This window comes from Histomonas meleagridis, assembly GCF_020186115.1.
Source record: "Histomonas meleagridis strain 2922-C6/04-10x chromosome Unknown contig_33, whole genome shotgun sequence".
NCBI lineage: Eukaryota > Parabasalia > Tritrichomonadida > Dientamoebidae > Histomonas > Histomonas meleagridis.
In genome coordinates, this window is record NW_027150870.1 from 347,657 (window position 1) to 370,607 (window position 22,951).

Sequence of the window (22,951 nt, forward strand, 5' to 3'; positions counted from 1 at the left end):
ATGTTTTTGAAAATTCGTTTTTATTTTTGTAATAGTTAATGTTTTTGTTACATCATCAAATACTTGGAGTGAGTGTGTAAAAAGTATTTGGAAAATTGAGAATAATATGAAAAAGCTCGTTTCTTATTGTGGAACCTGATTAATCAGTTAAGTAGCTACTTTATGACCCAAATGACTTGTCTTAAACGTGCTCCGCATTTTTTATGTTTCTTTTATATCTTATACCAAATACTTAAAAATTAACAGCGCCGCTCTTAGCTCAGTGGTAGAGCATTTGACTGTAGAAAAGTAGTCATCAAAGGGCCGCCGGTTCGATTCCAGCAGCGCGGATTTTTTTATTTTTTTTCACCTGAGCAACTTAGAGAGGGGAAAAGCGCACCACTGGAAAGAGCTACCGGAGGTGAGCACTAACATATAAGTTCCGACGATTATCGGAGGATCTCGGAGCATATCAGATTATCTCTCCGAGAAATGCCCAAAATTTAAAACAGAGTACACCACAAAACTCAAGTCTCGGAGCGGAGCACATTAATACTTTTTTGGAGGAGAAAGAACATTTTTTTATTTTTGTCTCTTTTTTGTGCTTAAGTTTAAATAATTTAATAAAACGATATCAGAACACTTTAAAAACATTTAAAGTATTAAATTACACCCGAAACTTTTTTATAATCTTATAATTAACACTATAAAAAAACATATAGCTTAAAGGTTTCATTTAATAATCTTTTTTCTGTTTTAGTGATTATTGTTATTGCCATTATTTGGATTAGCGAATAATTGACTAAATGTATTTGTGACTTGTTGAAAAAGAGGTCCCAAGTCCAAGTTAAAAACATTTGGAGGAGGAGGAGGAACGCCGGTGTTTGTTGTGGTCGATGATGTTGTGGATGAAGATGTAGTTGTTGTTGTTGTTTGCTGAGTCATTACATTCATTTGAGCAAGAATTCTTGAGATTTCTTGCTGTGATGAAATGTATTCTTGGCTAAATCTATTCATCAAATTTCGAGCCATTTCAGTATTATTATCTAAAATGGCATTTTGTAAATCTGAAGTAGTTACTTGTAGGTTTGCAAGAACTAGCTGTATTTTGTTGATGGAACTAAGTGATTGTTGAGTTATCGTAAATTGTGGATTGGATTGTGTAACTGTAGTAAAAACAGTTCTTGTAGGAGGTGGAACTTGTTGGCGTGGAGGTGGTGGAGGAGGTGGGACATCATCATGTTGTGTATTTGAACTATTTGAATTGTTCGAATCTGATCTATTTGGACGTGGCGGAATTATTTGAATTGTTTGATCATCTTGAATTTTATAGTCACTTATCATTGTACCAGACTTAAGAACTTTTCCACAAAAAATAATTCTCATTCCGTTATTTTGGATGTTAACTTTTTTACAAACCATTTCTCTAAATTCATCAACACTAGTGTTATCTGGGATTTCCATTTCATGGACTTCATCACTTCCCATTATCTTTAAGTTTACTTTTACCATTTTTAAATTTTAAAAAGGCCAATTTAAACAACGCCCGTTTATTATATATTAAAACCACCGACAACCGTCAATTTACACTCAATTTCAGCAAATTTCGATCTTCTTTCGAAAGAGTTGATACCAAGAATTCCTTATCATAAACTTGTCCAGATGACAACCGAATTAATTCTGATCTCACTCTATTACATAAATTAATTTTACTTTTCATTTCGTCTACTTTTTCTTGTAATTTAAGGATTTCGTCTTGGTAATGTAATTGTGAATCTTCTGATTTATGCATTATACTTAATTTTTCTTGCCTTTGTTCTTTTATTTTATTGTTTAATTCCACTGCTCTTGACTCTAAGACAGATATCTTTTCTTCTTGTCCTTTCTGTATTTTTTTAAATACGTTTGCATAATGTCTCATTATTTGGTCTTTTTTCTTTTCGAAATTACAATTCGAAAGGAAATCGTTAGCTTGATTTAATGTACCACCTTCGAATCCTTGGAATTTTGCATTTGCCATGAAGGTATCATATTCATCCATTATGTTTCTAGCATTAGAAATAAAATCAAGACATTTTTTAATGTTAGTTTCAGTTAGTTTTGTGTTACTTGTAACTTTAACAGTTGAAAGAAGTTTGGATATTAATGTACTTTCATTTTTCTCAAGTTTTAGAAGTTTTTTAATATATTGAATCAGCGAATCTTCATTTTCAACTTTAAGAATTTTTATTAATTTATCGATAATTTTTTGTTTTGATTCTTTATCGTTTTTAAGTGATTTAATATTATCATATAATGTAATTCCTTTATTATCATCAATGTTTAAAAGTTGATTTAGTTTTCTAATAAGTGATGATTGAGAAAGTAAATGATTTTTAAGGTTTGTTGGTAATTCTTGTAAATTATTAAACTTAAAGAATGATCTAAATTGTTGTTCAAGTTGTTGAAGAATAAATATTTTATTTTTTAATTCTGAATCAAGTGTTTTAATTTTGTTTTGCATTTGCAAAATCGATTCTTTTAGAGTAGAAGAAATATTAGAATTTGTTGAAAAGTTTCCTAAACTAAAGATAATTGATTTTATTTCATTTAATTCTTTTGAAAGATTTTTGTTTTGTCCATTTAATTGTTTATTTTTGTTTTGGAGTTCTTGAATCGCACGATTTATATTTTTATTCTCTTCAATCATTTTTAACCTTTCTCTATTTAAAGATTCGTTTATAGTTGCAATACTTGTGTTTATTGATTTTAATTCTTCGTTTTTAGTACTTAAATTATTATTATTTTCTAAAATTATCGAGTTTTCATTAAAAAGTTTTGAATTCTTTTTATTAAGTTTATCTACTTCAGTGTAAAGTTGTTCAATTTGTTTATTAAGTTTTTTGTTCTTATTTTTGGCTTGATTTAATCTTTCAATACTTTGATTAAATTCATCAACTTTTTCTTCTGCATCACTTTTATTATCAAAATCGAAACTTATATTTAACTTTTCTTCGAAAATTGAATTTATATTTTCATATTTTGATAATTTTTCTTGATATTGTTTATTAGTATTTTGAAGTTTACTTATTGATTTAATAATTGATAAACAATCAGGACCTAATTTATAATTGCTTAAACTTGAAACGTTTTCTTCGTTTTCTAATAAAATCCTTAAATTTCTATTAAATTTAATAAAATCTGCAATGAGATTAGGAATATCTTGTAAATCATTAAATTTGATTTCACTATTCATTTCATTTGATAAATTGTGCTTATAATCACTTAAAAATTGTATAATTGTTTTCTCTTTGTTTTCATATGGAATTTTTAATCCAAATAAATTGTAAATATCATTAAGACATTTTTCATAACCTGAAATTTTTTGATCTTTTTTATAATTAACCTTTTTAATATTATCAATATATGAATCTTCATCATTAAATTGATATTCATTTTCATTTGAAAATTCTTTTTTAATAATATTAAACATTGAAACATAATTTTCATTTTGCTTTTTAAGTTTATCTATTTGATCTAAAACATTTTCATTACCAAATTCAGTTTGCATTTTTTGGATATAACAATTTTCATCTTTTGATTTTTGTTTTATTTTATGAAATTGCTTGTTCAAAATTTGAGATTCCTTTTTAATGTTTTGTACACTACCTAATAAATCATCATTTGGAGTAATATCCAAAATTTTATATATTTTTCTTTTCAATAATTCATTTTCTTTATAATATTTATCTTTATTCATAAGTAAATCATTAATAATTGTAACAATATTATTCACATCAACTTTTTCTATATTAGTATAAATAGTTATAATGCTTTGAAGTCTTGAAATGAAATTAAAATATTTTTGTTTTATTTTGGTTAATTCTTTATCTTTTTTATTTCCTTCAATTATATAATCTGATAAAACATTACTAAATTCTTTAATTGAATTAAAGATAAAATATTTCTTAAATTTATCCAGGAAATTATTTTGTTCATTTTCAATTTCTTTAATTCTTTTATTTGAATTCATATTTTTAGCTTTTTCTAAATTTAATTGTTTTAACATATTCTTAAATGCTTCTGTTATACTCGAATTATTATCGAAATATTTAGGATATTTATTTTTAAGTTCATTAATTTCATATGTCATAAAGTTCATTTTTTGTTGTCTTTTTCTTAATTCAGTTAAAATGTTCGAATCTGATGTCAGATGGAAAATTTGACTTATTTCATTTTGGAAAGTATTATATTTAGAATTAATTTGCTTATTTTCTAAATCGTCTTGTAAATGATTTCTTTCCTGAGCAATATTTGTTAATTCGATAATTTTTTGCTTAGATTTATTTAAATCTAAATTTAATTGTTTGATTTGTGAATCTTTTTGTTTTATTTCATCTTCTAAAAGTTCAACATTTTCAAGTGAATTCGATAATGAAGCAATTTGACTTTCCAAATGTAATTTAAGATCATCAATTTCATATTCCTTTTGTAAACTTTCTTCTTTTTCTTTTTTCATTTTATCTCTCACATTACTATAATTTTCTTTGATTTGAGAATATTTATCTTGATAAAGTTCTAATAATTCTTTTTGTTGAGTTAATATGTTGAATTGTTGATTAATCATTGCTTTCTTTTCTTTAATATCTTCGGTATATTTCGAAATTTCGAAGTTTGCCTTTGAAACAACATTTTCAAGTTCTTTTTTCTCTTCTTCAAGCTGTTTCACTTTATCTTGAAGTGATTTAACTACTGACCAAGCATTCTTTTGAGAAGTGGACAAAACATCAATTTTATTTGTAAACTGCTTTTCTAATTCTTCTATAGCTTTATTATATTTAGTTTCGGGTGATTCTATACTTGACATTTGTGTTATTCTTTGTTTTAGACTAATATTTTCTTTATTTAATGTATCTGTAAATTGATTTGATACTTCAATTTGTTGCTTCAATGTATCAATTTCATTTTGCATATCCAAAATGTTGGAATTATCAATAGAACGTTTAGAACATTCTTGTTGAGCTTCATAAAGTTCTTTCTTTAAGGTTGCATTTTCAGTCATTAGCTTTTCCAATTGATTTGTTGCTAATTCAAGTGATTTTTGAAGTGATGCTGAATTATTATTATCATCAATAATATTTGGGATAATGTTTGCCTTTGATTCTTGATTTAATTCTTCTTTTAATTGTTGGATTATGATGTCTTTTTCCTTAAGCATTTGAATAAGATTATTATCTTGATTCGGAATTGAAATATTTGTATTCGAAGATGCAACATTAGGAAATGAATTAATAAGATCCCTAATGTTATTACATTTCTTTTTAATTTCTGTAAATGTAATTCTGATTGATGTGTCATCAATGTCATCAGGTTGGATTGCATCAAACATCTGGAGAAGACGAATCACTTCCCCTTCAAATTTAAGTATTTGTTGTTCATTTTTTGGGCGAATATTTTCCTTTTCTTTTAACGATTCAAAAACTTTAGATATTTGATTTTTATATGTTGATAAAATTCTTTTTTGCTTATCTATTTCTTCTTGAACTCCTTTCCTTAATTCAAATAAAAAATCTTTAATTAAGATGGAATTATATCTAAAACCAACTACATTTGTTAAATAAGATGAAAAAGTATGCATATCATTTAGTTTTGTATGTTGCTTGCATTTAGATATGAATTCCTTTAAATCACCATTTGAATCATAAATCTTATCTAAATTTTTTAATTGATCTAAATAAGAATTCATAATTTTTGGTTGAAGTATATTATTAGACTCTTGGATTTTAAGCAGATTGTACATTAAGTATGAAATAAAAATCTCTTTTTCAGAATCTAATTCATTGGAAATTATTGTTTTAAGATATTCTTCACCCTTTTGATTTGATGAAATAAAACTTTCTATTATTGAATTAAATGTACAAGTTAAAGATTTTTTTCTTTCTGTAATGAGTAGTGTAGAGATTTCTTTTTCATTCATTTGGCGCCAATTTATTCCGGCTAAACCCCTCTCAAAATGTGACGCTTGCATACATTCATTGTAATCTATGTGAGGACAAGCAATAAAAAGAAATATAGGCAAGTTTTAATTCATTTCATATTTAATATTATCCAAATTTATTTTTTTTTTTTATACTTTAAGATTAATGTATATTTCTTATTCATATATAGAAATAATTGGAGATTTAACATCTTTTGACGGTGTACTGTAAGTTGTTAAATCTGTTTTCTATTTTTTTAAGCCAATGAAACAAAACTATATCAAATAAATTTTTATTGACAAGACCAAATTGAGGATTATTTCGTGTACTTTGATATAAAATTTTGACTCCTGATATTTTTCTTGACAGATGGAGATATAAATCCGAGAGTCTCGTGTCTTTGGGAAATTTCCCACAAATATCTGAACGGTTAAACAGACAATTTCACATGTTATTGAATTCAAAAGCACTTAATTTTAATCGTACTCATGTCAAAAGTCATTTTACAACAACACCCTTGAAAAGGGACTTGTCAAGTACTGGAATTATTAAAATAAAATTATCTCCGAATATAATTAAAATAATAGCTTGCACTGAATACATTTTAATATGTACAATAGATGTTAATGCATTATTTTCAACATAATATTATTGTAATTTTGACAATCGAAGGGATATTATTGTTTGAAGATTTTTGTAATTGAAAAGATAATTCTTTAAGGTTCATTTGTATTGTTTACAAACGCCATTGTTTTGAGAATTTTGTAACGTTTCAGAATTTTTTAGTAAATTCATACTCCTTAGATGTTTACTTTATTATATCTCTTAAGCAATATAAAGTATCCCATGTTTTGTCAACTGATGTATCAAATAATCTGTTTGAAAATTCCATTTTTTATTATCATTTTATTCTATATTCATAAACATAATATTATGCGCTTGGAGTGCTACCGTCGCATCTATTTCTTTACATATATTTTCATTCTATTTTTGTCACACACAAATGAAATTTTCGATGATGCAACAGGTACTTTGACTATAAATAATGATGATGATTTAAAAGGAATATACAATTACCAAGAAAGCACCAAATACATCATAATTAATGGTGGAGCAAATGGAATCACTGAAATTACAACTTATGCTTTCAATACATGGCCTTTGTTATATTCAGTTGAAATTGGTGATTCTGTTAAAACTGTGGGTACATATGCTTTTCAATATAGTCCAATAGAAATTTCTAGTTTAAATTTACTGAAGGACTAGAATCAATTGAACAAGCTGCATTTATGTATTGTAATTTAAAAAACGTTGTTATCCCAAATTCAGTAAAGAAAATAGCGATGAATGGTTTTAGTAATTGTTATAGTTTAGAATCTATAATACTTGGAGAAAATCTCGAAGAAATTGGTGTGACTGCATTTTCTTCGTGTTCTTCATTGCCTAATATTACAATACCAAAATCAGTTACTTCAATTGGATCTGGGTGTTTTAATCAATGCTCAAATCTTCAATTTATCAAAGTTGTAAGTGAAAATCCTTCATATTCAAATTATAATGAAAATGATGGTGTTCTTTATAATAAATCATTAACAACTATTGTTTGTTATCCAGCTGCAATTACAAGTAAAAGCATTGAAATCAATGTAAACGAAATTGGACGAAATTCGTTTTATATGTGTAACTCACTTGAAGAAATTGAGATCTCAGGTTCAGACATTATATTTAATAGTTATGCAATTTATTCATGTTCTAATTTGAATTCGCTTATTGTTAAAGGTAATATAATCGACATGGGATCATATGTATTTAATCAATGCGGAAATCTAAAATGTTTTTATTATTATGGAGATTCAAATCCACAAGTGACAACAACCTCTTTTACAGGCTGTTCAATAGATAAAGTTATGGTATTAGACACATATGATATTGATTTTGGCTCTTTGGAAGTAGTACATGCAACAGCATTAGAGGGGTGCAATCCATGGCTCTTATCTACACAAACATTTTCAATGTCGAATACATTTTCTAAATCAAATACATATTCACAGTCAAATACATATACACAATCAAATACATATACACAGTCAAATACATATACAAAATCAAATACATATACACAGTCAAATACATATACAAAATCAAATCCACTTGATCAACCTATCACAGAATCTCAATTAAATACATTTTCTGATTCGAGTTCATTCATCCATGTGTTTACACAATCAGACACATTCACAGGATCATTACAAGAAGGTGCAATTTTGTCACATTCTTATGTCCAAACTCTTTCATGTTCAGTTACTATAACATATTTCGTAATGATTAAGTCAACATATACTATCACAATGTCAATGTCCAATTTTGAACACACATACATCAATACAATAATATATTATGAATATGAAATTTTTGCTTATTCTTCTTATTATCAATTTTACTCAGATTTTTATACAATATTATATCATAATGAAAACATTGATAATAATAATAATAATGATATAATTATTGGTGTCTGTGTTGCAATTGTTGTGGTTTTAATTGTTTTATTTGTTGTTATTTTTCTTATTCGTAAATATAAAATCAAACAAAATAGTTTGGAATATGAAAATGAAAGAGAAATTGATCAGCCAAATGATGAAGAAACAAATAATAACTTCTCTGCTGGAATAAAATTGCCTCATGTTGATGAGGATCCATTTGCAGTCGATTTCAAAGAAGACAATCAAATTGTTAATATATAATCAATAAATAATATTTGTATGTATATAACTTATAAATGAAAATTTTAAATGTTTAAATGTTTCTGGTAATAATTTCGATGGAAAAGAAATTGTGAATTTGATATTCATGTAACATAATAATTTTATTTGCTTCACTAATCTCAAGCATAACTATAATGGAAAAGATATCAATCTATATAAACTAACAATCACTCACATCGAAACTTCAAACATTTTTATATAGATAAATAATATTTAAAGTTCTTATATATTTAAAAATAAGAAAATATATATATATATATAATAAAAACTTGAATCATATAGGTAAATATCATTATTATATTACTATTCAATTTGTTTCTTTGCACTAACAAATCCTGGAAATCACATTCATAAAGTTAATAATATTTTGTAATTAAACCAAATTAAAGACATGTGAAAAACATTTATTAATAAAAATAATTCAATCTTGCTTGTTATCAGCTGATTCGATCATCATTTTCAACTTGAGATTTTCTTCTTTAAGTTCTTTGTTTACAATTTTTGATTCAGAAAGATGAACTTTAACAAGTTCAAGAGCATTTCTAAGGTTTTCTATAGCATTATTTAAGTGAACTCTTTCTTTTAAGAATCCTTCATTAGCTTTTTTAAGTGACTCATTATCTTTTAATAATATTTTAATTTTTTCATCCGCATTTTTATTAACATTTATCATCTTTTCATACAATTTTTGTAAATCAGAATTTTCTTTGATAATTAAATCTCGTTCATTATTAGAATCATCCAATTTTTTTTGAAGTTTTTCCATTTCAAAATTTATGTTTTGATATGTTTTAAATTCATTATAGAGTTTTTCATATTTCTTTCGTTCTTCTTCTAGAGCAGAATTTAGTTTTATGTTTTTACGTGCTAATTTTTTAATATTTTTATTATTATTTGAATCCATTTGATTAACAATGTTTTCTTTATTCGAAGTAATTTCTTCTTTTTGTTGAATAAGTTTATCAATTTCTCTTTTATATTTTTCTATTTCATTTTCAAGATTTATTTTATATTTTTGTTCATTTATTTCAATATTAAGTTTTGCTTTATTAAGTTCTTCCTTCATTAAATTATTTTCATTTAAATGGTTTTGTATTAATATAAGTTTCTCATTATTTGATTTTTCGAGTTTATTAATTTCATTTTTATACGAATCTATTTTTTGATTGGATAAAAGTAGTTGATTTCGAAGGTCTTTATTTTCTTGAATCAATTTAGAATTTTGTTTCTTTATTGAAGAACTTTCATTTACCTTTTGTTTTATTTTTATAATTTTTTCTTTAAAGTTTTGGAATTGATTTTCAAGTTCATTATCTTTTTGCTTTGATAATGCTACGTTCTTTTTCAAAGATTCGATTTCATTTAAGAAACTTTGGATTTGAGTCATATTATTATATTCACTATTTTCATTATATTCGATTTCTTCTTTAATTCTTTCTTCTGACTCTTGTAAAGTTGAAACATATGTTTGGTTTTCTACTTCTAATCTTTTACATTTGGTTTCTAAGAGATTATTTAATTCTTTAAGTCGTGTATATTGATTTGATAGATCATTTATTTGTTTATTTTTTGCATTTAATTCTTGTTTTGCTTGATGATATTTCTGTTTCGTTCGAATTAATTTTGCAGAATTTATATTATTTTCTTTATTTTGCTTTAAATTAAAATTTCCTTGGATTTCATCAGAAAGATTTTCGATTTCATCGTCAAATTGTTCTGTTTCAAAATTAGAATCACTCGAAGAATTACTTAGATGATTTAATGAAGGATTTTCATTATTTAGTGGAAATTGATTTAACAATTGTTTATTTGAATCAATCAAATCAATTAAATTATTATTTAATTTTTGATTTTCATTAATTACTTTATTTAATCTGTTTTCTTTTTCATCTCTTGAATCTTGCAAATTTTTTTTTTCATTCTTTAATAATAAAATTTCTGATTGCAATTCATTAATTTTGGATTTATTTTGTTGATTTTCTTCTTGTAAATCCTTTTTTTGTTCCTCCAATTTATTATTTTTTTCCTTTTCATTTCGAAGAGATTCACGTAGTTCTTGAATAGTTTTAACATCAAAATTTTTTTCATTTTGAAGATTTTCATTAATTCTTTTCATTGATATTATGACAGAATTTAGTTCATTAATTTTGTTATTACTATTATCATTTATGGATGTATCTATTGAATGCCTAAATGATTCATATTCTATGTTATCTAATTTATTGATTTGCTTTTTTAGTTTTGCAACTTTCTTTTTTAATTTTTGATTTTTTGTATTCAATTCTTCGTTGGATTTCATTATATTATTTATTTGTTGAACTTTTGCATCTTTTTCATTTTGAGAAATTTCTTTAATTTTTTGTATTTTTTGTTGAAGATTTTCTATTGTTGAAAGTGCGCTTAATTTTTGGTTAATTTGATTCTCTAAATCTTTGCTCTTAACATCAAAATCAGCCTTTAATTGTTTATAACTTGATCTTATTTGTTCGAGTTCATTTTCTTGTTCTTGAATTTTTTGTTGAAGTTCATTCATTCTTTGGTTATATTTTAATTGCGTTTTGTCTGTTTTGGTTTCATAAGAAAGAGTAACTCTTTGTAATTCTTCATTTTTACGTTGATTTTCTACTCTTAGTTCTGTTAAAAGACTTTCATTTCGAATATATTTTTTCTTCAAATCTTCAAATTTTACTTCATTTGATTTTGATATTTTTTCAAGTTCGTCAAACTTACTTAGAAGATTCGAATTCTCCTCTTTTAATTCTTTAATTATTTGGTTTGCGTTTGTTTCTTTTTCTTTTGCTTCTGAAAGTTGTTGCATTAAGTTTGCATTATTCTTTATTTCTGAAAATATTTGATCATTTGATTGTGATAAATCTTTATTTTTGTCCTTGTATTTCTTAATCGTATTGTTTAAGCTTTTCACTTTATTTTTTAGTTCAATATTTTCTTTTTGTAACTCTGTTAATGAATCCTGATGAAGTATTTTATGCTTATTAAAATCTTCATTTACTTGATTGAGTTGTAGCTTTAGTTTACTTATATCATTTTTTAATAATGCGGATTCTTTTTCTTTCTCACTTTTTACTTTTTCGTATTCTTTTGTCAAATATTCTATTTGAGAATTTGCTTGCTTCAGTGACGATTCCAATTCATTCCTAATAACACCTATTCTTGCCAGTTCAATGGTTGCTGCATTTAATTGATCTTGTGTGATATTTCCTAAATTTTCGTTATTTGCAATTAAATCATGTTGTCTTTTTAGTTGATCTTGTAGTTGATTATTTCTTTTTAAGAGTTTTTCTATTTCATTTTTATATTTTTGCTTGAGTTGTTTTTTCTTATTTCTAATCTTTTCTTTCATTGACTGAAATAATTGATTAATTTCTCCTAAAATTTCTGGTTGCTGTGTTGAAAGCCTTAGTAATTCTGGAATTTCGTTTTGAATTGAAAGATCTGTTAATGATTTTTCCATCTTTACTAAACTCCAGAAAAAAATTTAACGTTTTTTGGCGGCATTTCACTTTTTGGCGGTTATAAAAAAATTCAAATTAGCTTTTATTAGTTACTGTTGAACTTGATAACCTTGTGGATACATGTATTGCTGCTGTACGTTATATTGTTGTCCTGTCTGATATTGTCCATATGCTTGATTTACTTGACTTTGTTGAGGTTGTTGTTGGGAATAATTTCCTTGCATTTGATATCCGTTTGCCATTTGTTGCTGATATAACTGTTGCATAGCTATTTGGTAATTGAGACTTGAAGGATCAATTTGAGAATATCCCAAAACTCCAGGATAATTATTTTGGGTGCTTTTTGTAAGAAGCTCATTAAGAGCTCGCTTCCTGCGTGCTTTTGCATATGTGTAGTTTGGATGTTTAGCTTTGAACTCTTCCTGAAGCATTTGCGCTTTTTGTTTATAAGCTAACTTAGAGCTGCTTGGAACTTCTTTCCACATCTTCCCAAGGAGGCTAGAGATCTCAATATTTGAAAGAGTTGGGTTTTCTGCTTGAACAGAAGATCTCATTTCTTGAGAATAAAGAATGAAAGCATTTGGTGGACGACGAGCAACATCGCCGCTCGGCTTGTCGCTTTGGTTTACTTCTGCTACGAATTGTTGTTGATTCCATTGGTTGGCGCCTAATTCTCCCATTTAAGTTTTTTGAAAAGATATTCAAATTTTGATAACTTTGGTCAATTTTTGTAAAAAATAACAAAATAAAAATATCTTTCATTTTCATATAAAACATAGGAGTACAATATGTGTTTATTCATAAAAGTTATTATTATCTATGATTTGAAAAATTAAAGATGAAAAATTAAGAAATGATGAATTTGCCTTGAAAAATTGGAGAAAAAAATTTACACCAAATTTTGATATTTTCTGGATTTATAAAACCTACTATATGTCAATTCTATTCATATCATTTTTAGCTCAATTTTATTAAAATCAACGAAGATATTAGTGCAAAAATTTTCTGCTAATTCAAAATTCAATACGATAGAAACGATTTGTTTTTTAATTGGAAATTGAAGGAATTATCCAACACACAAAGAATAATTCTAAGTGTATTGAAACAAGTGGTTGTGCGTTCGGAAATAGAAAACAAACTTCAGCATGCTTCAATGCATTTTTTTGGATTTAACAGTAAATCCCTGCTGGATGGAAACAATTGTTTTCAAAGCTTTCATCAGACAAGAAAAATCGGTTTACCGCCATTAGGAAAATTTTGGTACTGTAGTTTTGCTCCCAAAAATAATATCATCAGCAAATTTGTATTTATATATTAATATTAACGAATATAAAAATGTTTTCCAATATGAAACATATTTTATTTATTTACAAACAATACAAACAAAAGAAAAAGAGTACACTGACTTAGGGCTGATTGAAATGTTTGCACAAAGTCTTTTGAAAGAAAAAACGCAAGAATCGAATTATCTTCTTGATAAAATGATTGAGAAAAAATTAGTTAAATCGAATATTTCGATTAATATTCAATCAAAATATTTTTCAATTATAAAACTGATTTACAAAATAAAACAAAAAATTATAATGATCCATTTTGTAATGCTTTTTTTGAATGTTATGAAGATCTATTAAAGTGCTGGTGGAAATACAGAAATCATTCTTTTGTGTGAACAAAGTCAAGTGTCTTTTGGGGGCTCTTTAGAAATAGCAATTAAATTCCATCGAAATGATGTTTTTCATTATCTTTATGAAAATAATTCCGATACTAAATATAATCTTAGTAAATTAGGAGAAGTTTGCATAAAATATGATAATTTTGAAATTCTTATTTTCTTGAATGGAGAAGGAATGAAAATCAATAGAAATATGATTAATGAATCCGCAAGAGAAATTGGTAATTTCTTTCTTTTTAATTATTACCTTGAGAATAATCCAATTCCAAATAATATTTTATCACTTCTCTGTCAGGAAATTTAGATATTATTAATATAATTCTTGGACATAAAGGGAGTAATAATAGATTCATTCGTTTATTAAATTCAATGTTTATTTCTATTTTACAATGTTTCAAAATAATATTTGGATATGATGATGCATTTTTATTAGCTTGTGAGAAAGGTTGTGTTGACATTTTTCAAATAATCCTTAAACAAAATGATTGTATTAATATTAATGCTAAAAATAATATTTACTTTAATAAAACTTGATGTTTAAAATTAGTATTTGGAATTTATTCAAATCATTTAACACACCACTTATTTTGGCATCTCAAAACGGTCATGTCGAAATAGTTAAATTACTTAATAAGGCCATACAAATATAGCAAACTTACTTCTCGAGCAAAAAGGAATTGATAAGTTAAATATAAATCATTTAAAATGCACAATAAATAAAATTATATGTATACGCTTAATATGAAAAATTAAAATCAAATATATTCGTTGTTTGTTCAATTGATACAAAAATATTTTCTTTACTTATATTAAATTTTAGTTGTTCAAGTGTAGAAAGTATTTCAAAGGAGTCATTAAACTGATTTTAATATTTAGTATTATTTACATTAAATTTGATGAATGAAAAAAAATCGATTTTACAGATCTGATTTTACAAATAGTGGAATTGGCCACTTTCGGTTGCTTTCAATATTGAAAAGTGACGATGCCCACCATTTAAAACGACCGAAATATCCCATCATAAACTACTTTTTCTTGGAGATGTTTTAACTGGAGTAACTTCTTTGATCTATAGGTGCGTCTATGGGGAGCCCCCTAAAGATTATATTCCAACAACGTTTCCAGATATGGCTTACATAATAAATGCCAATGGTATAAGTTTAAATTTGAACCATGGGATTGTGGACCTTCCCCTTTCCGGGCACTTTCCTATCCTGGAACAGATGTTGTTATGCTTTGTTTTTCAATTGTTGATAAATTTTCTTTTGAAAATATTAAAACAAAATGGTATCCTGAAATCAAAGAGAATTTGAAGAAACCCGAAATCCTTCTTATTGGGACAAAATCAGACTTAAAAAAATTCACACCACCAGCTCAATGCATTCGCAAAGATGAAGCAATTAAAATTGCACAGGAAATTAATGCGTTTGATTATATTGAATGTTCATCCTTATTAGGTACTGGCGTGGAATGGGACATGGAAGTGGCATTTAGAAAGGCCTTCCAAAACATGCTCAAAAAGATTAGAAAAAAATAATCATTATTTGTTAACATATGTTAAAAAATTTTATTTAATCTTTATTATTGATTACAAGTATTGTTAAAACTTCTGATGTGTCAAAATTGGTGTTGGGTTATTAATTTTTTGTTGTTTCTCTTCTAAATGTTTTCATTTTATAATAATAATTATATTGTATAAATTTGAATAAACGAAGGGGTGAATGGTATAGTGGTTAGTATTGTTGATTGTGGCTCAATAGATCCGTGTTCGATTCACGGTTCACCCAATTTTTTGTTTTTTTCGCAAACCTATTTACACGAATCATGATGGCCACAACAAGCTTACAAATACACCAATTTTCCCTCAATTTAGTTCTTTGACCTTAATCATCTCATTGGGTACATTATATTTAGTCATTTGATCCTCATTTTTTCATTTAATACATCTTATTTAATCTTAATTTGTTATTTTAGTACACCTAATTATGTAACCTAATTATATCTGTTAAAGCAAATTATATTTTCAATAATAGCATATTGTGCAAGCTTTTTACATTATATATTTATTGGAATTTGACATTTTAGTCTTTCTTTGAAAGGATGCTCATTATGATAATTTGATACAGTCAAAACTGTATGCAATGTGGAACTCTGTGTTTTTATTCTATTTAAAATATAATTTTTTTGAATTTTAACATCAACCATTGCATTTAGTAAACAAGGAGTTAATGCATCCGAATTTTTTAAAAAGGAATTTCTTTGAATTAAAAAAAATTTATTTATAATAATTATTAAATTGTATAAATTTGAATAAACGAAGGGGTGAATGGTATAGTGGTTAGTATTGTTGATTGTGGCTCAATAGATCCGTGTTCGATTCACGGTTCACCCAATTTTTTGTTTTTTTCGCAAACCTATTTACACACAATAAAAAAGCTTTCTACCACCTAGTATAGTATGTCTTACAATTATCTGTTATATTTTAAAAATATGTAAATTTTTAATTTAACTTGAATAATTATATTTAAATATCAAAATAATTATTTCTAAGTTTTGCATTTCTCTCTGAGGATTTTGACTATTTCATAATTAGCTAGTTTCAAGTGTAAAAATAGGTAATATTCTGTCAATTACTTTTTAAAATATAAGTTTGAGCATGTAATCATAGAACATTACTTCCAATAATTCCAAATCGTAAGCATACAACAATTGTTTTAAATTATTTTTTACATTTACCAACTAAGTGCGAATAACCAAAAGGTTGAGATAACAAGTTTATAAAAGTTTAAACAAATATCATTTAGCAAAACGAACGTTTATTTATTAATTTTTTTCTTATTTATTAAAAATTTTAAGTATTTTCGAAAGTTCCGGTAAATTCAATAGCTACTTTAATCATAGCTAATGCTTTTTGATTTGATGTATAAGAAGGTATATGTAATTGGTTAAAGCATGTTGAAGCTGTTGGTAAGTTATCCACTCTTGAAGAAGATCCGTCATAATCAATATTCAAGTAGAAGTGTGAATTTCCGAAATCTGGTGGTAACCTCGTTCTACCTGTTGAGAATTTAATTAATTTCGATCTTTCTTCTGAAGTTAAATGATCGATTACGAAATTCATAATATTCTTCATATTTTGGGGCACCCCGTTGTAAACGATGACCTGTTTCAATTTTTCAGCAGTTATTTGGTTGGAGCCGCAAGCGCATAATTCTAATAAATCGCCTGTAATGAAAGCAGGCGTTTCGAAGTCAAGATTTTCCCATAATCCTTCTTTCATAGCATCTAAATAAGACTTCATTTCATTTAGTCTGAACGCTTTTGCTAATTCTATAAATTCGGCGCAATTACTTAATGTAACTACTTCTAATCTTCCTCTTTGGACAAGAGGAACTTCATTTCCATTTGAATCGTTTACAACGAAATTCAATTTAAATCTTTGGTTGAATTCAATTTCGCTTATTCCGGAATTCAATGCTTCTTGTAAAGATTCAATTAACGCTTTGAAATTAACGTCGATCGCATAAATCTGTTCAATTGCAATATAACCGTCGGCCAAATAATCCCATACTAAAGGAGCGAAATTAAAATCTTGAACTAAAGAAGTTCTAATACACATACCTAATAACACTCCTGCGAATTTATACTTCTTCAAAACATTTAAATGTCTTGGATCAGGTATAGGTATAACAAATTCTCTATTTTCACCAATACCATTTCTAGCGTTAGGAACGGGTATAAATAGACCACAATTCGGACAACATAAATCAGCTGCAAGTTCAGCAACAACTTCACGACCAGGTCCGCCAGCATCAACACCAGCCTCATCAGCCATATAAACTTTCCAAGGCTTTTCACCACGTTTTCTAAATGATCTAGGGTTTGTGTATAACACCGTAAGTTGTGATATCAATGATAATTCCAAGTTATTCAGGGTACCATTTCTAACTTGATACGAAATTTTTCGATTTACTCTAATTTCTATTGAATCGTCATTACTCTTTTGATCTATCAAGTAGTTAAATCTTTGTATTCTTAAAGACAATGCCATCGATCTACATAAATATTTCAGTGATGGGTCATCTTCGAATAAGATCTTATCGAAGTATAACAACCAACTTAATAATGTTAACAAAGTCGCTCTAATTATTAATACATTTAAAGAAAATTGTAATCCTGTCTTCAGTATTAATAATGGGTCGATATTAAACTTAAATATATTTGATGAATATAATGAATTTGGAAAAGGTTCAATTAACTTTTGGTCGTCATTAATATCCCATTTTAATACCAAATGAATAATATTTGTTGAGAACAAATCTCTATGATCAAATATGAATGAGTCGACTGATATATCATTACTATTATTTACTTGGAAACCAAATTGTACATTATTCCAATTTATGTTATTATCTGTTTCTAAATATATAACTTTGGATGTGATAATTGAGTTTGTAACTGGTTGTGTCATATCTTCATATAATGAACATTTATATGAAAAGTTTTGTGTGTTCGTAATTAATTGACAATTCGTTGGCGTAAAATTAGTAAATGTGACTTTGATTTTTGTGTTTGTGATTGGTTTAACTTCAAATGGTGGATATCGCATTGTGACTTTGGCCCATAAATGTAATAATAAATGGAACGGATATCCAACAATTGTGTCCCGTTTCTTCATTAAGCGTTTAAATTGGGTACAAAATTGTGTTAAATCATCTGATGAATTTAATTGATCTGGTAAAAATGGAGATGGTAACCCAAAAGTAAGTTTTTCTTTCGGTATTTGTTCGATCTCTTTCTTGTCCGATTCCGTTAAAAACTCTGGGAAATATGATTTTAATGGTAATAACATTCTTTCATCCCATATCGTTTGTAAATCTATCAAAAAGCTGTTGAGCGATGGATATTTTACAAGATCGGTATAAATTGACAGTATTGTTAATTTTTGAGGTAAGTCATCAGTGAGGTCACTTCCGCTTAACGGTATCTTGTCATTTAAAAATTGTAAAATATTTTCATAAAAGTTATGGAAAAATGGGCTTTCTGCTATAAATGAATCTATAAATAATTGATAAATCTTATTACGAATTTCATGAGCTTTTTTATCATTAATTAAATTAATATTTTGTGAAAAGTATAAAACGAAATATTTAAATGAAATAGCTAATTGGAAAAATGTATTAAACAATGATTCATTAGTCATCAAAGGTAAAATTGCAATGTTAACACCTGCTTGTAAAGTTAATGGAGTAATATTAACAGTATCACCTTTAATAAATATCACATTTGATGAAACTTTAATATTTTGTTGTTGTGAAGAATCACTATTAATAACAAACAAATCATTTGAATGTATACTAAATCCGATCTTAAATACAATTAAAAGTTCTGCACCAGTAATAACAACTTTTCGTGCTTTATTTAATGTTAATGTATTTAATGGTATTATTACTGCATATTTATGATAATTTGATATGAAATGATTTTGTACGTCAGAAAATTGATGATTTAATAACTCAAACCATAAATCGATTGTTTCTTCAATTAAATTATTTTCTTTATAATAATTAAATATATTTTGTAATGCGATTTTCTCTTGATAATACATAACTGTATTATAATCTTCTAATACATTCGTTGAGAATGAAATTGGTGATTTAGGAGAAGTTTCATTTAAAAATTGGAAATATAAAGGTTCGATTAATAACATTAATAAAATAGAATATTCTAAAAGATTTAATTTCGTCATTGAGAATCGTTTTAATATCATATTAATTTCACTTGGAAACAATGACAATGAATTAATAAAAGTTGTATTTAATATTTCGGATTTTAATCTTGATACTAAACTTTTAGAAAACATATTAATGATTTCAGTAGGTATTATTGGATAATTTTGTGGACTTAAAGGATTTACATATGAATGAATTATTGGAGTACCATTGATAGGTTGTAATTTACCTGTATCTCTATTAATAGTATATTTAATATTATCTGTTTCGAATTTATTTATATCCGATTGATTTTGATTTAAATATTCATAATATGATACTATTGGTATTTGTAATGAAGAATTTGCTGTTGAATATATTTTATTACTTGAAAACATTGGTAATTGTTTTGATAATTCTTTATTATTTTTAATATTTAATGATTTACCACATGAATTTAAGATATTAATTGGATATGTAATAAATCTAGAATTAGTTAATTGTGTAGTAAATTTGGTTATAATTCGTTCTTTCATTGTTGTTTGATTCTTTTCAATGTTTTTGATATTATATTTAACATTTTTATTGGTTTGAATTAAATTGTTTTGTAAAATGGCTTTCTTAAATGACATTGGAATCTTTTTAACTTTCTTAAATATAGTTTTACCTGAAATTGGACATATTAAATTCATATTTTCAGGTTTGATAGATTTAGATATTATTGGTATATTTGATATATGATATTTAACTTTAAGTGCTTTAAATGTTTGTAATATTACACAAACTGATTTTGAAGGTAATTTATATGAAAATATTTTTTCTTCTTCAATATAAAATGTTGATTTTAATTTACTTGGTTTAAATATTAATATAATTCTTTTATTAGTAATATTTTGTTTAATGTTTTCAATGACAATTGAATTATATATAATTTGTTTATCTTTTCCATTTAATAATAATGTCGAAGAAGCAGAATCTTGAAAATCAAAACAATGGAAACCTAAATTATATGAATTATTATCAGAGTTTATATATAATTCGATATAAGTTGTTTGAGTTTGATTTAATATTGATGATATAAATGTATGTAATCCATTTTCACAAGATATTTCATTATTAGTAATTTTATATGTATTATTATTAATGACATTTGTAGGTGAACAATACATCATTCGTGAATTTATATTAGAATTCTTTAATAAAAATCCTTTTGAATTAGAATTTAAATGTAATTTTAATAAATTCATAAAATCTGTTTCTGATTTAATAAATGAAATAGAATTTAATGTAAAATCAATTTCTTCATTATTTAAAAATTCTTTTAAGAAGTTTTTATCCTTTAAATATATGGAAAAACTTGAAAGAATATAAAAGTATAAAGGTTCAAGAGATTCATCATTTACAATTAAAGCTTTTTTGAAATATTTCATTAAGATATTATAATTAGGGAATAAAGAAGTATTAAAAGGTAATGAAGATACAGGTATAATATATGAATTTTTCTCAATTTGTTCTGATATAGATCGATTAGTTATAGGTATTTTCCAACCGATATAATTATCTTGTTTAATTTTAGTTATATAATATATTAAATTACTTTTCTTATTCCGTACTAATGAATAACATCTAAATGAATCAATTAAATTCGATAATATAGCAAATATTGCATATAATCCTTTTGTATCAGATTTTTCGAGTATTTCATCAAATAAATTTAATAAAATCGGATCATTTAATGATTTCCGACATATATAAATTAATTCACTACAAATATTAATTAAAATATTTGGAGTTTTATATAATGAATTTTCATCAGAATTTGAATATTCTTTAATACATTTTCGTTTAGATAAAAATGATGGTTGACAACCAGAACAAATTTCACCAATTTCTTTTAAGAACCATTTAAAGATATCTCTTTTTTCTTCTTCTTTTATTATTGTCATTAAGAATGAAAAACTTGAATGATAAAAAGAAGGTTCACAATTCTTTAAAAACTCAATAATATTATTCGATGTATAAGGTAATTTCATACCTATTGAATAACATAATCGTGTAACACTTAATCGTGTAGGTAATAATTCATTATTAGGGAATAATAATTGTTTAACATCTTCAAATTGTTTATATTCAGAAATGTTTGGGAATTCTTTAGTAAATGAATAAATACATGAAACTATTAAAGCTAAATGTGATGAAAACTTTTTCTCGGAAATTTTATTTGACATTTCAAACAATTGATTTATTATATTAATAATTGGATTTAAGAATGATAATGTATCAATTTTCCCAATAGTTATAATTAAATCTAAATCAAATATTATAATTGTCTTTAATAATGATTCATCTTCAATTTTAGTTATTAATGAACATAATTTATCTAATAATGAAATGATATTTTGGAATCCAATATTTTCTTTTTTGTTTTTAGAATTAGGTGAAAAATATAATGTTGAAATATATTTTGTTAATGATTGAGAAGAAGCGAATTTTTGTATTAGAAATGTATTACATATTTCACTAACACAACTTTTTAAGACATCGTTCACTAATTCGATACCTTTAATTACACTATTATTCGTTGATTCAGCAGCTTTAATTATTTGGAAACATTGTATTGTATCATAATCACTTAATATAAAAGCAGATAATTTATTATTAATCTTTTGAATGTCATTATTAATTTCAGTTGATTGATCTTTAATAAAAGGATCTAAATATAATAATATTACACATTTCTCTTTAATAGTTTGTATGAATTTATCATAATTTTGATTTAATTTCGGTGGTAAATCTGAATGACTATCTTGATATTGTATAGTGAATTGTTTCGATGCTTTAATTTCTCTTCTAAATCGATAAATATTTTCTATAATTGTTCGAATATTTGTTGAAATTATTGGAGTGGTTTTACCTTCTAATAATTTCATTTGAATGTCATATACATCATAATAAATACCTAATTGTTTAATAAACGCTAAAAATATTAATCGTTCTAAATGTCGTTCTTCTTGAGTAATTTTCCTTTGAATAGTTTTCATTTTAACTGTTGAATATAAATAATCAAATAATTGTTTAATTTCTGGTGTTTCTTCTACTAATACTGCAGAAGTGAAAAAGTTTAATATTGATGATAATGTATCTGTTTTATTTTTATCTTTCTTATTAATACCATTCTTCAAATATTTTCTTCGTTCTTTTTCTGATGATTTAGGATTAAATATTATATCCATAATTTCATGGACTTTATCATAATCTAATTTAGCTTTAAAGACAGAATGTGCTAACCATATATAATTAGAAGCATTTTGGAAATCAGAACCTCCATCAATTAATACTGAGATGAATTCGATATATACTGAGAAGAATTCAAAAAATATAATATATGAACTAT

General features: G+C 25.4%; 3 protein-coding genes across 3 annotated transcripts; all 3 read right to left on the bottom strand.

Moving 5' to 3' along the window:
- Positions 1–735: 735 nt before the first annotated feature.
- GO595_005332 (ubiquilin-1) lies at positions 736–1,491 on the bottom strand (the record flags this gene model as incomplete). Its single annotated transcript, XM_067918563.1, has 1 exon — positions 736–1,491. One exon carries the CDS (start codon positions 1,489–1,491, stop codon positions 736–738), a length of 756 nt encoding a protein of 251 aa, XP_067774545.1.
- A 10,772-nt stretch (positions 1,492–12,263) lies between these two features.
- GO595_005333 (HMG box family protein) lies at positions 12,264–12,854 on the bottom strand (the record flags this gene model as incomplete). The annotated part of the gene is made up of 1 exon (XM_067918564.1): positions 12,264–12,854. The coding sequence occupies one exon, from the start codon at positions 12,852–12,854 to the stop codon at positions 12,264–12,266; it is 591 nt and encodes a 196-aa protein (XP_067774546.1).
- A 3,843-nt stretch (positions 12,855–16,697) lies between these two features.
- GO595_005334 (uncharacterized protein) lies at positions 16,698–17,681 on the bottom strand (the record flags this gene model as incomplete). The annotated part of the gene is made up of 1 exon (XM_067918566.1): positions 16,698–17,681. One exon carries the CDS (start codon positions 17,679–17,681, stop codon positions 16,698–16,700), a length of 984 nt encoding a protein of 327 aa, XP_067774547.1.
- Between the last annotated feature and the right edge of the window lie 5,270 nt (positions 17,682–22,951).